General features: G+C 42.3%; 1 protein-coding gene across 1 annotated transcript in view; it reads right to left on the minus strand.

The window, feature by feature from the left end:
• The window catches only part of LOC130141923 (amyloid-beta A4 precursor protein-binding family A member 1-like), a 137317-nt gene that overhangs the window by 6981 nt on the left and 113933 nt on the right, over positions 1-16403 (minus strand). Inside the window, exons 7-10 of the mRNA XM_056323222.1 lie at positions 15722-15808; positions 14897-15082; positions 1794-1973; positions 809-1021 (exon numbers count right to left, since the gene is read on the minus strand). Coding sequence (XP_056179197.1) covers positions 809-1021; positions 1794-1973; positions 14897-15082; positions 15722-15808 — 666 coding nt within the window. The remainder of the gene's footprint in view (positions 1-808; positions 1022-1793; positions 1974-14896; positions 15083-15721; positions 15809-16403) is intronic.

Consider the following 16403-nt stretch of genomic DNA (forward strand, 5'->3'; position numbering starts at 1 on the left):
GCATTACATTGCATGTCTACATGCTACAATATGCAGCAGTCCTGTGGTGTTTGACTATTTCAATAGGTAACCCAGAAGACAATTTAGCTGAATTTCCAACATTCTCAAAAATTGCATCTTTCGCCCTCCTAAAACTTTGATGTTTAATTACTCACTCTTGCATGTTTCATCTACCCCAGAGGCTCTTAATTTCCAGTTGACTAGCCTGCTTTTTGCATTTACATGCTCTCATGTCAATTAAAAAAAAGTTCTTCCAATTAAAAACTCCCACCATTTAGCCAAATTCAAAGAAACATTATACTTTCCAATGCGCTCAAGTTGTTCCTACAGAAAATAAATAGGTTTAATTTTTTTTTTTATCCAAAGTTCAGAAAAATGTTAAAATATGTTTTAAAAACCCAATCTTTTGAAAAAAAATACTCACTTCTCTAGAAACTAGATCACAGGAATAATTTAAATGGCTAAAATTGCACCATTGTAGATTTTAGACACCTATGTCTCAGACTGCCCTATGAAGTTTAGGTGCCTCCAGACAGTAACAAACATCTTCCTTTTGGTCCCAAATATTCCCTTGGGGCCTGAAGTCCTGCACCATGACTTGATCTAAGCAGCTAAATGCATAGTTCCCTTCTTAGGGCTCAGAAAACAGGTAAATCAGAATTTGCCCTCTACTTTAAAGTCATCAAAAGGAAACTGCTATAAAATGCACAAGATCAGAGTTAGACAACAAATAGTTCTATACTTTTTGCTCTCCCACGACTCCAATAAAGGTTTAAAAACATGCAATATCCAGGAATATTCTTTGTACCTTTATAATGCTCTGGCATGTTGAAAGTGGTAAGCCAACCAAACTGGTCCCATTAATTGACATGATCTGATCCCCTATATTTACTTTCCCAGACTTCTCTGCTGGTCCTCCATGCATCATGTTGGCTATGATAACTGTAGGCAAAATGGATCCCCAGCCAGATTCCACGATCACTATACCTAGAATTTCTCCCTTTTGCTTTTCAATGTAAACCTGAATCATAAGAAAGAGAGTTTCAAACAAAAACTTTTTTTCTCATCTATAGAACTGATGATCCCACCCCCCATATGTTTCCATATAAACAAACACAGGCTTCTTATTTGCAAAATGCCTTTCTTATTCAAAGGCAAAACACAATAGGGTATATAGTTTAATATAGTTTAAATGCCTTCAACCACCAAATAACATTAAAACTAGAGATTTTGTTTAATTCAAAATCCCCCCCAAATAGAACTCATCAGTTCATATGGCTGGAGGGAGCTGGTATAGAAGAAAACCTGGCATGATGGACTCTGGTGGACAGAACTAAGTCAGGGAGGGATTTAACGTACTTGTGACTGTGTTTTTGGAAACAACTACCCGTGTGTTGCAGTGTTACACTACTTCATCTTTATTAATAAAACCAGCAGCAAATATATAGACTTCTAAAATCTGGGGTCAGCCACTCTTATCAACCTCAGTGCCTCCAAAAATTTTATACTGTCCACTGTATATTCACTTCACTGACATCTAATGTCTCAAATGAGAAAATTGTTTGGTAAAAACCACACAGAGACAGTAATCATTCAACTATTGATAAATTTAGGATTCACTGCTTGCTTTTAAAACAGAATTGCCCACAGGATAAACCTACTGGGAAAAATAGAAATTACCTCAGTGAGGTTATTTATTGGAAGCACTAATAGCTTTCTGATTGTTGCCAGTGAAAACCTGAACTCAGGATACATGAGCTTAGTGGTGTTATGGAAAAAAAGCAGAGACATACATCTTTGCAGTTTTCAGATTTGGAAAAATGAATCAGGTCATCATTGTACATGTCCTGGGTATTGAGCAAGTCACTATATTCCTTCTGGCTTAGGTCTTCTGGATTGATTCCATTTGCCCTCAGAAATTCCTGGTAGGCCACGTTAAATGCTTGACCTATAGACTGTGCAATCAGCTGTGCCTGTAGTAATTCCCAAAGAAGAAAAGAACATCAAACATTCCAATGCTTTCATTCACTGATACTTTCTCTGTTATAAACACACTACAAAATGGATCATGCCTACAAGTTAAGGAAATGTAATAAATGTTTTTAAAAATTAACCTAAAGTAATAATTAAAAAAGCAGAACAGTATATCAACATAGTCATCCATGCAGTGAACCCAATGAAACAAGTAACTATACATAAGAAACACAAGTAAAGCCTTCCATTCACAGCTAACTACTGCTAACATAAAGGTATACCCATTGCATTACTTGAAATTGAGACTCCAGAGGGAGAACTTGAGCTCTCACCTGTGCTAGTTTTCACTTTCACAAAGGCAAGCCATGAATAAAAAAACCCACCACCTTCTAGGAAACACACAACAGTGTTTTAAAAGATAATGAGAAGGCCTTTAAAAGAAGGTAAAAGTATTTTATTATAAAAGGTCTTTATTAGGAGTGTTCACAGCAGGTCAAGGGAGGTGATCCTTCCTCTCTACTCAGCACTGGTGAGGCCACACCTGGAGTCCTGTGTCCAGTTCTGGGCTCCCCAGTACAAGAGAGACATGGACATACTGGAGTCCAGAGAAGGGCCACAAAGATGGTTCAGGGACTGGAACATCTGACATATGTGAAGAGGCTAAGAGAGCTGGGGCTGTTCATCCTAGAGAAGAGAAAGATCAGGGGGATCTTACAGATAAACACAAATACCTGATGGAAGAATGTAAAGAAGATGGAGTCAGGCTCTTTTGAGTGGTGCCCAGTGACAAGACAAGAGGCAACGGGCACAAACAGAAACACAGAAAATTCCACTTAAACCTAGAACACACTTTTTTTACCATGAGGGTGTGACTCTATATTGGAATGGGTTACCCAGAGAGGTTTTGGAGTCTCCATCCTTAGAGATATTCAAAACCCAACTGGACACAGTCCTGGGCAACTTGTTCTAGTGGACCTTGCTTGAGCAGGGGGTATTCAACTAGACAATCTCTAGAGGTGCTGTCCCACCTTAGCTATGCTATGATACATATATGGTATTTCCTACTCTTCCTTCTTACCAATGCTTTCCTTTAAAAATCTCACAATCATATTTGAAGTTACTGCCAGATAAAGTATGGAAAGGGTGGAAACCACTGGCCAATTGAGCAGATTCAGTCCTTAATGTGACTGGAAGTGGTCCATGATCACAGAATCATTCAGGTTGGAAGGGACCTCAGAGGATCTCTAGCCCAACCTCCTGTTCAAAGCAATCATCTACGAGGTCAGACCAGGTTATTCAGAGTTTTTAGTTAGGTATTGAAAATCTTGAGACAGACTATATAACCTCTCTGGGCAACCTATTCCAATGCTTGACAGTCCTTGTGGTGAAAAAGTTTTTCCTTGTATCCAGTCTGAACCTTTCTTGTTTCAACATATGCTGGTTAGCTCTCATACTCCCACCATGCATCACTGTGAGGAGCCTGGCTCTGTCTTCTTGATGATCTCCTCATGGCTACTGGCAAGCTGCTGTTAGAGCCCCCTGAAGCCTTCTCTTCTCCAGGCTGAACAAGCCCTGTACTCTCAGCCTCTCCTCATAGGGCAAGTGCTCCAGCCCCCTGACCATCTGATGGCCTTCTGCTGAACTCACTCCAGTTTGTCAATGCTTTTCTTGTATTGGGGTGGGGGGTGGGGGGGTGAGGTGGGGGGGGGGGGTGGCAAAACTGGATATGGTATTCTAGAGGTGGTCTAATGAGTGTTGACTAGAGAGGAAGAATCATTCCCTGAAATTTACTGCTTATGCTCTTTTTAATCCTGCCCAGGATGCTGTTGTCCATCTTTGCTTGCCAGGGCATACTGCTGGCTCATGTTCAGCATTGCTGTCTTCCAAGACCCCCCCCAGGGCCTTTTCAGCAGAGCTGCTCTCCAGCTAGTCTGTTCCCAGCCTGTTTTGTTGCCAGGGTTTCTTCCTCCTTAGGTGCAGGACTTGTCATTGGTCCTTGTTGAATTTCATGAATGAAGTTCAGTGGATTTCCAGCCCACTCTGCCTAGTCTATATGGCTCACTCCTATGCCTATAGCTTGCTCTTGGCTGCTCTGCTCCTAAAGCTACTGGATGATCCATAGCTTTCACTCACTGCTGCATTACTCCCTGTGAGCTGTTCTAGTGACTGAGGAAAAGGGAATATTGCGCCCATTTTTAAAAAAATGTAATAAGAGGGACTCCAGGAACAACCAATCAGTCAGCCTCACCTCCACGCCTGGTAAGATCATGGAACAGATCCTCCTGGAACTTATGTAGAAATATATGGAAGATAGGGAGGTGATTAGAGACAGCCAATATAGTTTAACCTAGGGCAAATCATGCCTGACTAATCTAGTGGCCTTCTATGATGGAGTGACTGCTTCAGTAGACAAGGGAAGAGCTATGGATGCCATTTACCTGGACTTCTGTAAGGCTTTGGTGCTGTCTCCCACAACATTCTTGCTACTAAATTGGAGAGATATGGGTTTGACAGATGGACTGTTAGATGGATAATGAATTGGCTGGATAGCCATGTCCAAAGAGTTACAGTCAATGGCTCAATGTGGAAACCAGTAACAAGTGGTATCCCTCAAGAGTCTGTACTGAGACCAATAATGTTTAATATCTTCATTAATGACATAGATAGTGGGATTGAGTGTATCTTCAGCAAGTTTGCAGATGACACCAAGCTGAGTGGTGCAGTTGATAAACTAGAGGGAAGGGATGCCATCCATAGGGACCTTGACAGGCTTGAGGAGTGGGCCCATGCAAACCTCATGAAGTTCAACAAGGCCAAGTGCAAGGTCCTGCACCTCAGTTGGGGCAACCCCCAGTATCAGTACAGACTGGCTGCTGAATTGATTGAGAGCAAGCCCTGTGGAGAAGGACTTGGGGATATCAGTGGATGAAAAATTGGACATGAGCCAGCAATGCATGCTTGCAGCCCATAAAGCCAATCGTATCCTGGGCTGCATCAAAAGAAGCATGGCCAGCAGGTCATTCTGCCCCTCTACTCTGCTCTGGCGAGAGCTCACCTGGAGTACTGTATTCAGCTCTGGGGTCCTCAGTACAAGACAAACATGGACCTGTTAGAGCGGGTCCAGAGGAGGTCCACAAAAATTATTAGAAGGCTGGAAAACTCCTATGAAGAAAGGCTGAGACAGTTGGGGTTGTTCAGCCTGGAGAAGATAAGGTTCTTGGGAGACCTTATTGTGGACTTTCAATATAGAAAAGGGGCTTATAAGAAAGATGGAGAGAGACTTTTTACCAAGGCCTGTAGTGACATGACAGGGGACAAAAGTTTTAAAGTGAGAGAGAGTAGATTTAGATTAGATATAAGGAAGAAAATTTTTTACAGTGAGGGTGGTAAGGCACTGGAACAGGTTGCCCAGAGAAGTTGCAGATGTCTGTGATCCAAATGGTAATGGAGTCTGACAATGTGTTGTAAAACAAAGCTTTACTGAGGCAGTAGGAAAGATGAGCAACAACACGTCCATACTAATATAATTAAGATATAAAGAATCACTAACAGAGGCTGAAATTAAAGCAATGATTAATTCGACCTATTGAATAAGCTCACTAAGATGTAGCTAGCTTTCTGAGACACCTGGGATATAACAATAGACAAGAGAAGTGGGGTAATGGAGCACTGCAGTCAAAACCATATAGTGCAGAGAACAAATTAAGTTACATAAGAACAAGTAGTACGCATGTTCCCCAAGAAAGTTCAGCTGAAGTTCACCGACTTGTCGACCACCAGGGGTCTCAAAATATCCCAAGGAAGACCCCCAGGAGCGAAGTGTGCATACCCAAGTGCCTTACACATATGTAAATCATTTTGGGGAAGTAGTTATAATATGTATTAGATTTCAGGGAAATATGATGAATATGTATGTTTTGTTGTAATAAATTGAGGAACGCTGGTCAGATAGGTGCGCATGATTTGAGATGCTAATCTCCATGCTCCCAGCGCTGCAATAAAGAATGCCTGCCTTCTAAACTTACAAAATGAAGTCTAGAGGGTTTTCTTTTTGCCGGTTTTTCAGTATCAATATGGCAACTCACCTGATCGCCAATAGCAAACACAGGATCATAAGTGATGCCATGGCTCTGGTGGCCTGCCAGGGACACTTGGTGTCCAGGTCATCTGGCAGCAACAGCCAATTGTGCAAATGCCTTTTGAATGTGGGTAAGAGTCGTGCCACCCCATGGCTCCACCAATGGTACTGTGATTTGAGAGAATTATACCATACTTGAATAATGTGGGTGGCATCCTGCCTATGCTGCCGATGTCAGTCAGGAGGCAGGGTGTTGGCAGTCTGTCTATGCTGTTGATATTGGTCAAGGGCATGGTGTTGGCAGTCTGTCTACACCACTGATACTGGTCAAGGGGCAGGGTGTCAATATCCCATCATTGGAAGTGTTCAAAGTCAGGTTGAAAGGGGCTTTGAGCAACCTGATCTAGTGAAAGATGTCCCTGTCCATGGCAAGAGGTTGGACTAGATGATGTTTAAAAGTCCCTTCCAACCCAAACCATTCTATGATTCTAGCTCCTACCACCTGCTACTGGTAATAGTAGAAAAACAAAGGCATGTAAAAGGAAAGCTCTAATCTCTGTGACATGCAAGGAAGCAGCTGAAAAGAGCAGGCTAGTGGAATCCTTTATTGTGAGGTGATCAAGGTAAATTTAGAATGATATACATATTGTTTACAAGCGGAAAGCAACATGGCATGAGCACAGAGCTGATGAGAGCAGTGCAGGAAACAGTGTGGAACAGTGCTGTGCATAACCAGACTGTTGGGTGCAGGAAGCACTGTGGAGTGTAGGGGTGCTGGTCACAGTGTGGAATGAAACTGCCCTCTGGTGTGTATTTCTGGTTAGAGGGAAGAGGGGGGAAAGAGGACAGGAGGACTCCATAGCCTATGGTGTGGGGGTGTGCTGGGGATGTAGGAACACAGCTAAACTGTTTTTACATACAGTCCAATTCAGGACCCAGTGAGGAAAAGGTTCCCAATCCCCAAATAAAAACTGTTTGTATCTTACATCTACTCAAGCTAGCTCTAAACATGTAGATGACAAAACCATGATCGCTGGCACTGAAAAGGTCAACAGCACACAGAGTTTGGACTTCCACTATTTTGCAAACTTTCAAATAAAAACAATTTGATGGCAAGAACAATATGGCAAGAAGTTGAGTGCACTGCAACTCATTAGTTCAGCGCACTATCTGCAAGAGAGGAGATAAATATGGACTTGTACATTCAGGTGCATATACCAACATGGACATCCAAGAAGAGATCAACTGCCATTTAGACAACCAGAATTTGGCCATGTTTTAGGAGCTGAGCTGTTCTGAATATCCAGTACCAACTATACTTGGAAAATCTGTTGTTGTTGCATTTTTTTTTAAGATAAAGACAGTTCCAAGCAGGGACACATTTTGACCATCACCCATCTGAAAGCTTAAGAAGGATCGTAGTCAGCTTAACTAGATAAAGTCTTCTAGATACCCAACTGTCCCAGAAGAAGAAAAGATGACAGAGAAATATGTGAAATTTATATATAAAAGAGGCTTTACTACTCCATTTGATTTACAAGCTCTTTAGTGTAGAAATCTCTTTGCTGCTAACAGATATATTTCTATCTTAGCTCTTTCCGAGTTATATTTTTTCCTACTCGTTTGGATTTTTTACAATATTTATAAGCTATTTTTAATTTTTTCTATGACTGTGGAATGCTCATGTCCTGAAAATCCTCAGAATATGTTCAGACTATTAAGTTATCAATTCTTTTTTTAGACCTAAAGACATGTCGTACTTTCCAGAATAATATTTTCTGGCACAGAAAGGATCATGATTGACACAAATATCAGAGAATCATAGAGTCATTTAAGTTGGAAAAGAGCTTTAAGATCATCAAGTCCAACAGTTAACCCAGGACTGCCAAATCCATGACTAAATCATGTCCCTAAGCACCACATCTATGCATTTTCTAAATACCTCCAGGGATGGTGACTCAATCACTTCCCTGGGCAGCCTGTTCTAATGCTTGACACCTCTTTCGGTGAAGAAATGTTTCCTAATATCCAGCTTAAACCTTCCCTGGCACAACTTGAGGTTGTTTCATCTTGTCCTATCACTTGTTACCTGGGAGGAAAAAGACTAACACCTACCTCCCAACAATCTCCTGTTAAAGAAAATGTATTTTGAATTAAGAAATTTAAAGTGCTGAAGCTACTAAATGGCAGAACCAGGCCTCATCTCTTCTATAGCCCTAATCCAAGGCTGGTTTAAAACCCAGTCAAGTTAACCAGTGGGAGAATAGAAAAACAATAGATGATCAATTTGTGTGCACAGGTGCTCTCAGAAACACAGGTGCTTTTAGAAAAAAAATCAGTATATGTGAATAGGAATTGCTTGTTCAAAGACTAAGTGTGCTTGAAGGATTGTGTGAGTTAAAGCAGGCAGAAAGATCATGATCTGAGGAGGACCTTGGAACCAAGGCAGACACTGGAACTGAATAGATGAATCAACTGGGACAGAGTCAGATGATAGATTCACAGAACTGACAAGACCAAAGGAAACTTCTAAAAACTTTGGACACTGACTAATGATTTGATAAGTGTATATAAGCTGTGCTGCATCCCTTTGTTCTCTGCCACTTACTGAGGTGGTGGCCCAACTCCGAGTTGTGATTAAAGCAAGCCTAGTGGTGCCCACATCTGTGTGAAATTTCCCTTTAACACTCCTTTCAGGTAGTTGTAGAGAGCAATAAGGTCTCCCCTCAGCCTCCTTTTCCCCAGGCTAAACAACCCCAGTTCCCTCAGCTGCTCCTCGTAAGACTCGTTCTCTAGCTCCTTCACCAGCTTTGTTTCCCTTCTCTGGGCACTCTCCAGCACCTCAATATCTTCCCTGTAGTGAGGGGCCCAACACTGAACACAGTATCTAAGGTGTGGCCTCATCAGCACCAAGTACAGGGGTACGATCACTTCCCTAGTCCTGCTGGCCACAATATTTTTGATACAGGACAGGATGCTGTTGGCCTTCTTGGCCACCTGGGCACACGGATGGCTCATGTTTGGCCAGCTGTCGACCAACACCCCCAGGTCCTTTTCTGCCAGGCAGCTTTCCAGCCACTCTTCCCCAAGCCTTTAGCATTGTGTGGGGTTGTTGTGACCCTAGTGCAAGACCTGGCACTTCTTCTTGTTGAACCTCATACAGTTGGCCTCTGCCTATCGACCCAGCCTGTCTAGATCCCTCTGAAGAGCCTTCCTGCCCTCAAGCAGATCAACACTCTCCATGCAACTTGCTATCATCTGCAAACTTACTGAGGGTGCATTCAATTTCTTCATCCAGATCATTGATAAAATTTTTAAACAGGATTGTGCCGTATACTGAGCCCTGAGGAACGCCATTTGTGACAGTCCACCAACTGTTTTTTTCAAGAAAAATAAACTATATAAAATCAGCAAGTTATGTGCATTGATATTTCTTTCTCAAAATGTTTGGGTTTTAATTAGTGAGGACAGGACATCAGGTTTGATAACAGACAACTCAGCCCTCTGTGGGGGTGCTCATGCACCCACACTTGGTAAAATGGTCTGGGTAAGAACAGATGATAAGATGCTAGTGTGAGTGGGTGTTTTGGGTCTGGCTGGCATGGAGTTAACTTTCTCCACAGCAGCCCTCAGTGCTGGGCTTTGTATTTTTAGCTAGAACAGTGTAGATAACACATCAGTGCTTTAGCTACTGCTGAACAGTGCTGGCACAACATCAAGGTTGTCTCTCCAACCCTCCCTGCCCCCAAAGGCCAGTAGGCTGAGGGTGGGCAAGAGGTTGGGAAGGGACATAGCCAGGACAGGTGACCCAAACTGACCAAAGGGCTATTCCATATCATATGATGTCTTGCTCAGCAAGAAAAGCTGAGAGAAAGGAGGAGAGGGGAGGTATTCATTATTCAGGCATTTGTCTCCCGAAGCAACCGCTACGCATACTGAGGCCCTACTTCCCAAGAAGTGGCTGGACATTGCCTGCTGATGGGAAGTAGAGAATAAATCTTTTTGCTTTGATTTGATTCTGCACGCAACCTTTGCTTTTCTTCACTAAACTGCCATTCTCTTGACCCACAAGCTTTTAATCTTATATTCTCCCCCTGTCCCGCCAAGGAGGGAGAGTGAGACAGTGGGTTGGTGTAGAAGAATGGCTGCAGAAGCATGGCCTTAGAATCTCTGAAGATCTGCACAATCCAGGCCTGGTATTAGAATAGGCCTGTAATCAGTATTGTGCTGAAGTTGCTGTGCTGAAGTTAACAAGAAAGGTAGCCTTGAGCTATTCTTGAATCCTGAGACCAAGTAATTATGTTGTGCCAACAGGCCGTGGCTGTAACAAGATACAGCTGCTGGGAAAGCAGGTGCAGGGCCAAGAAAGATAGGGACCAGTATGGGAAAATAGGGAGTAACAAACTACAAGGCTGAAGCACAGCAACACAATTAGCTACATGGATAGAATGCTTATTTTAGTCATGATAATTAGGAGCGTGAGAACCACGCGTGTTTAGAGACTACTAACCAATTATATTTCTGCTTTACGAATATGCATGTGTATCGGTTCTATATAAGTAATGTTAGAAACTAATAAAGTTGAGCAAGATGCATAACTCATATTGAGCGTCTTCTTGACTCCGGCGAACCCTTCTTCCAACAGGTTGGTGGGCACCTAGCAGCAAGCCAAGGCCAACCCACCACAGTGGGTGAGTGTAATAGTGGGTGTGAATGGGACATCCACAACTGTCTGAGAGGGCATTTTTCCCAAATTGATAACAATGAAGAGGAAGATGACCATCACCTGATTTAAACAGCAACTGAGGAATTATAAAGAGACTTTGTAATTACAAAGGATACTCTACTGGAATTCCCAACATTATACACCGGGCTTTTTTTTGGAAAGGGAATAATTTCAGCTACTCCTTCTGAACTCCATCATCATATCAAAAGGAAAACCAACCAAACAAAAAAAGCCCAAAACAATTGTTTATGGCATATATCAGCGATCCTCGTGGCAATACTAGGGAATAGAAGCTCCCTATGAAAATGAGCTTCAGGAGGTAAACGAAGGGTTGGCATGGCATTGCCTGAGGGTGGCAATGCTAGTGGGAACATTTGCACTGCTCCTGGGAGCATGAAGGTCTCAGGAGCATATCTGAAATGCTTGTACACCAATGCACGCAGTATGAGAAAAAAAACAGGATGAGCTGGAAGCATTGGTCAGCTCCTAGAGCTATGATACTATTGGTATTAGTGAGACTTGGTGGAATAAGTCCAATTATTGGAGTGCTGGGATGGAGGGCTACAGGCTGTAGAGAAGGGATAGGCAGGGCAGGAGAAGTGGAGGTGTCCCACTATACATAAGGGAGTGGTTTGATTATACAGCCCTTACAGTTAGGGAAGATGTGACTGAGAACCTCTGGGTGAGGATTAGGGAAAACAAAAGAGGTGGTGTAGTGGGTGTCTACTACTGATCATCCAGCCAGCATATAAGCAGTGATGAGTTATTCTATAGGCAATGAGGAGAAAATTCAGGATTGGTAGCCCTTGTCCTTATGGGAGATTTCAACTCCCGGACATCAACTGGGAATATAATACCGCTGTGACAAGCAGGTCCTGGAAATTCTTGAAGTTTGTAGGAGATAGCTTCTTGTCATAAATACTCAGTGAGCCAACTAGGAAAAGATGCCCTCCTAGACTTGTGAATAGAGAAGGACTCATGGGGGATGTGATGGTAGATGGCTGTCTTAGCCACAGCGATCATGAAATGGTTGAGTTTAAATTTTTTGGTGGAAGGAGAAAAAAGGACAGCAGAGTTGCTACCCTGGACTTCAAGAGAGCAAATTTTAAGCTATTTAGGGAGCTATTTAGCAGAGTATCTTGGAATCTGCTTTTGAGGTCTTAGGAGTCCACAAGTGCTGGTCACTCTTTAAGAACCACCTTTTAGAAGCACAGGAGCAGGCAATCCCATTGTGTCACAAATCAGGCAAGTGGGGCAGAAGACCAGCTTGGCTGAACAGGGAACTCCTCTTGGAACTCAGGCAGAAAAAGAAACTATGATCTCTGGAAACGAGGTCAGGCTTTGCAGGAAGATTACAGAACCATGGTTCATATTTGCAGGGAGAAGACATGAAAGGCCAAAGCTCAACTAGAATTGAAACTGGCCAGGGTTGTGTCAGACAACAAGAAAGGCTTTTTAAAATATGTTAATAGCAAGAGGAGGTCTAAAGAAAACATTGGACTGATACTTGTTGAAGATGTCATCTGACTAATAGGGATGAAGAACAAGCAGAGGTATTCAATGTTTGGGTTTTTTTGCCTCAGTCTTTAATAATACTGACAGACCTTGGGCTGCCCAGGCCCCTAAGTCGAAGGACCATGAATGTGGGAGCCATGACTTTCCATTTGTGGACACTGAAATTGTAAGGGACCAGTTGTATCAGCTGAATGTTCATAAGTCCATAGGGCCTAATGGGATTCATCCCTGAGTACTGAAGGACTTGCAGATGCCATAGCAGGACCCCCTCACAATCATCCACCAAAGGTCTTGGGAATCCGAGGAGGTGCCCACTGACTGGAAGCTAGCCAAAGTTATTCCAATTTACAAGAAGGGCATGAGGGAAGACCCAGGAAACCACAGACCTGATAGTCTAACCTCAGTACCTGCATAAATTATGGAGAAGATCATACTGGGTGCTACTGAAAGGCATTTAAAGAACAACACACTCACCAGGCACAGTCAACATGGGGTCACAAAGGGAAAGTCCTGTCTAACTAATTTGATATCCTTATACATTAAGGTCACCAGCTTAGTGGATGATGATACCAAACTGGGAGGTGCTGTAGATTCTCTCAAGGGACAAGAGGCCTTGAAGAGGGATCTGGATAGATTAGAACATTGGGCAATCATCAATGGCATGAAATTTAACAAGACCAAATGCTGGGTTCTGCACCTGGGACAGAGTAATGCCTGACACAAGTGTAGATTGGGAGACTAGTGGCTGGAGAGCAGCCCTGCAGAAAGGGATCTGGGGGTGCTGGTAGACAGGAGGCGCAATATGAGTCAGCAGTTGTTGCAGCACTCTCCAAACTAGCCAGCTGCAACAAGGTCTTTTTACCATCTCATACCAACATACTCTTCATGCCAGTCCCTCTGCTGCCTTCTCCTAGTCTCTCCTCACTCAGGGCACTCTCTCTCCTCCTTGGCTTCTCTCTCTTCATTGGCTGCCCAACTTCTTAACTTAACCAGCCACAGCTGCACCTTATCTACATCAGCCGTCCCACTGCCCCTGAAGCCAGCCCACAGTTGTATATTATCAATGCTAATTAACCCAGTTTCATTCCTCTACAGGCAGTGTGCCCTGGCAGCCAAAAGGGCAAACCGCATTCTGGGATGCATTAAACACAGCATAACCAGCTGGTCAAGAGAGGTGATTATCCCTCTGTATTCAGCACCAGTGTGGCCCCACCTTGAGTGTTGTGTGCAGTTCTGGGCCCCACAATTTAAAAAACATGTTAAGGTCCTTGAATGCATCCAGAGAAGGGCAACAAAGCTGGTGGAAGGGGATGGAAAGCATGTCCTATGAGGAGCGGCTGACGACACTGGGTTTGTCTAGTTTGGGGAAAAGGAGGCTGAGGGGTGATCTCATTGCTCTCTACAGCTTCCTGAGGAGGGGAAGTGGAGAGGGAGGTGCTGATCTCTTCTCCCTGGTATCCAGTGACAGGATGTGTGGGAATGGTTTAAAGCTGTACCAGGGGAGGTTTAGGCTGGACATTAGGAAGCATTTCTTTGCCAAGAGGGTGGTCAAACACTGGCAAAGGCTTCCTAGAGAGGTAGCTGATCCTCTATGACTGTCCACGTTTAAGAGGCATTTGGACATTGTCCTTCACAACATGCTTTAACTTTTGGTCAACCCTGAAATGATCAGGCAGTTGGACTAAATGATCATTGTGTGTTCCTTCCAACTTGAACTATTTATTCTGTTTTAATTTTTAGTTTTAAGTTTATAAAGGTCTTTTTTTTAATGGCCTCCTTAAAAGAAGCTTTGTGTCCTGGACAAGAATCATAAAATAATCACAAATCACATAATCACAGAATGCTTGAGGTTAGAAGGGACCTCTGTAGGTTATCTAGTCCATGCCCTCTGCTTCAAGTAGGGTCCACTAGACCGGGTTGCCCACAACTGTGTCCAGTTGGGTTTTTGAATATCCACAAGGATAGAGATTCCACAACCTTTCTGAGCAACCTGTTCTGGTATTTGACCACACCCTCTCAGTAAAAAAGTGTGTTTTATGGTTTCAGTGGAATTTTCTGTGTTTCCATTTGTGCCCATTGCTTCTTGTCCTGTCACTGGGCACCACTGGATCATACTGAGTGTGGGAAATAATTTCAGCTACTCCTTCTGAACTCCATCATCATATCAAAAGGAAGACCAAATAAACAAAAAAAAAACCCCAGAACACCCCTTTATGTCATATATCAGCAATTCTTGTGGCAACACTAGGGAATGGAAGCTCCCTATGAAAATAAGCTGCTTTCATGGATGCTCACTCTCACAGATCCTGAGCTGGTATATATAAGCTATGGCAACAGTGTTCTTTTAGAATCCGCTCCTCATTGTCTCTAGGAAAGTATTACATTTAGTTTTTTTAAAAAAAGGAGTTTATAAATACTGAATTTACAAGTAAAACATTGGGTTCCATTATGCAAAGAGAAAGCAAGTTCTGCTACTTAGATGAAATATTCCTATGCAATTAACAAACAAGCCAAACAGGGCCATTTGGTATAGACTTTCAAGCCTGTCAAGATGTGCTCACATTTTTTCTCCTAGAAAAATCACAAGATAAAAAAATCCTTACATCCTCAGACTCGAAGACATGGCAAATCATTTTGTATTGCCTTTTTCCATCTTGGGAGGGGTGAGATGCTTCCACATTATCCTGGGAATTTGATCGTGGCATTCGTCTACGAGCCATCAGAACAACTATATTCCCTATATCTGCAATGTAAGAAATGGTCCTTAGAGGATGATCCATCATAGTTTCCTGGAGGATAGGAAAAATGGCATCAGATGCTATTTTAAACAAATTCTTATTGCACTTTTGGTGTTTTATAAAGAGATTAATGACAGTATGACACCTTTATTAAGTAAATGTATTCAAAAAGGACAAAAGTCTCCCGTATGAAAGGAAGTACCGAGGATCCAACAGACTCACTTTCAGAAAAAGCAAACCAAAAAAAGCACATTTTGAAAATGAAAGTTACTGTGGAAAAGAACACAAAGACTTTGGTATCTTGGCCTGAACACGCACAACATGCTGAGGACTAAGGCCTTCAAATTAGTTATCACAACCAAATATTTCAGGCTTGTCTGGGGACAATTGGCACTTGTCATGTTATGGTACTAGACTGCCTAGAATGCTGTATAATGTGAAGAAAGCTTCTTGTCTTTTGGGCTGACTGCAATTAGCATACCTGCCAAATCAGTCAGATAACTATGGTTAATTCCATGTGTGACGTGGTTCTTGAGCATAGATTTCTGACCAGGAAGTCTTAGAGGGAACTATAAGAGACAGCACCCCCTGAAAGTCAAATTTTGGCAGGTAGATGAAGGTTTATTTCAAAGGACTATTATTATAACACTGACAAGGTCTGACTTGGCAAAGGTGCTTCTTTGTCCATACCTGTGTGTCTGCATTCAATACTTTTATTCTCTGTGTAGAAATTAAGAGGTCCACTTCAGTCACGGGTTGAGATTCACCTTCTGGAGCCTGCAAATAAATGGAATAGAGTCAATAACATTAGGTAAAAGCCTTAATAATGATGATATTAGATCACAAACAAGACACAGTCACCAGAACAGCAATTAAAAATAAAGTATTACATTGCAGAAGCTAAAGATAAACAAAAAGATCTGGAAACCCTGTATTAGATAGGAAAGTGGATTAGATGCAATTTGTAAAATTTTAAATCCCATAAAAAACACTCTGACCTCCCTTCCCATACAAGGGCTTAAGAACAGTGGCTGCTCAGAAAAATAGAAAAATGTGGACCACAGGTGCAGTTTAAAATAACTTATAGTGCAGTTCTGGCAAGAGTCTTCACAGTCAGACAACATACTATTAACCTGCTAACTCCCTCCAGAAGTCGTACCCTTGTGAACAAAAAGCAAATGCTTGTAATTTTAAATGCCTTTTAAAAAAATCTGATAACTATTTAAGAACTCCATAATCATATTACTAAAATATGAGTCAGCATATAATTGAGTGTCTATACTTTTTCTGTTATTTGACACAGCTGTGAATCAATCTATATAGAGGAATAAAAAAGCATTTTCTTTTTATTTTACCAGTTTACAGAATAAAA

This window comes from Falco biarmicus, chromosome W (assembly GCF_023638135.1).
Source record: "Falco biarmicus isolate bFalBia1 chromosome W, bFalBia1.pri, whole genome shotgun sequence".
In the NCBI taxonomy this organism is placed as follows: domain Eukaryota; kingdom Metazoa; phylum Chordata; class Aves; order Falconiformes; family Falconidae; genus Falco; species Falco biarmicus.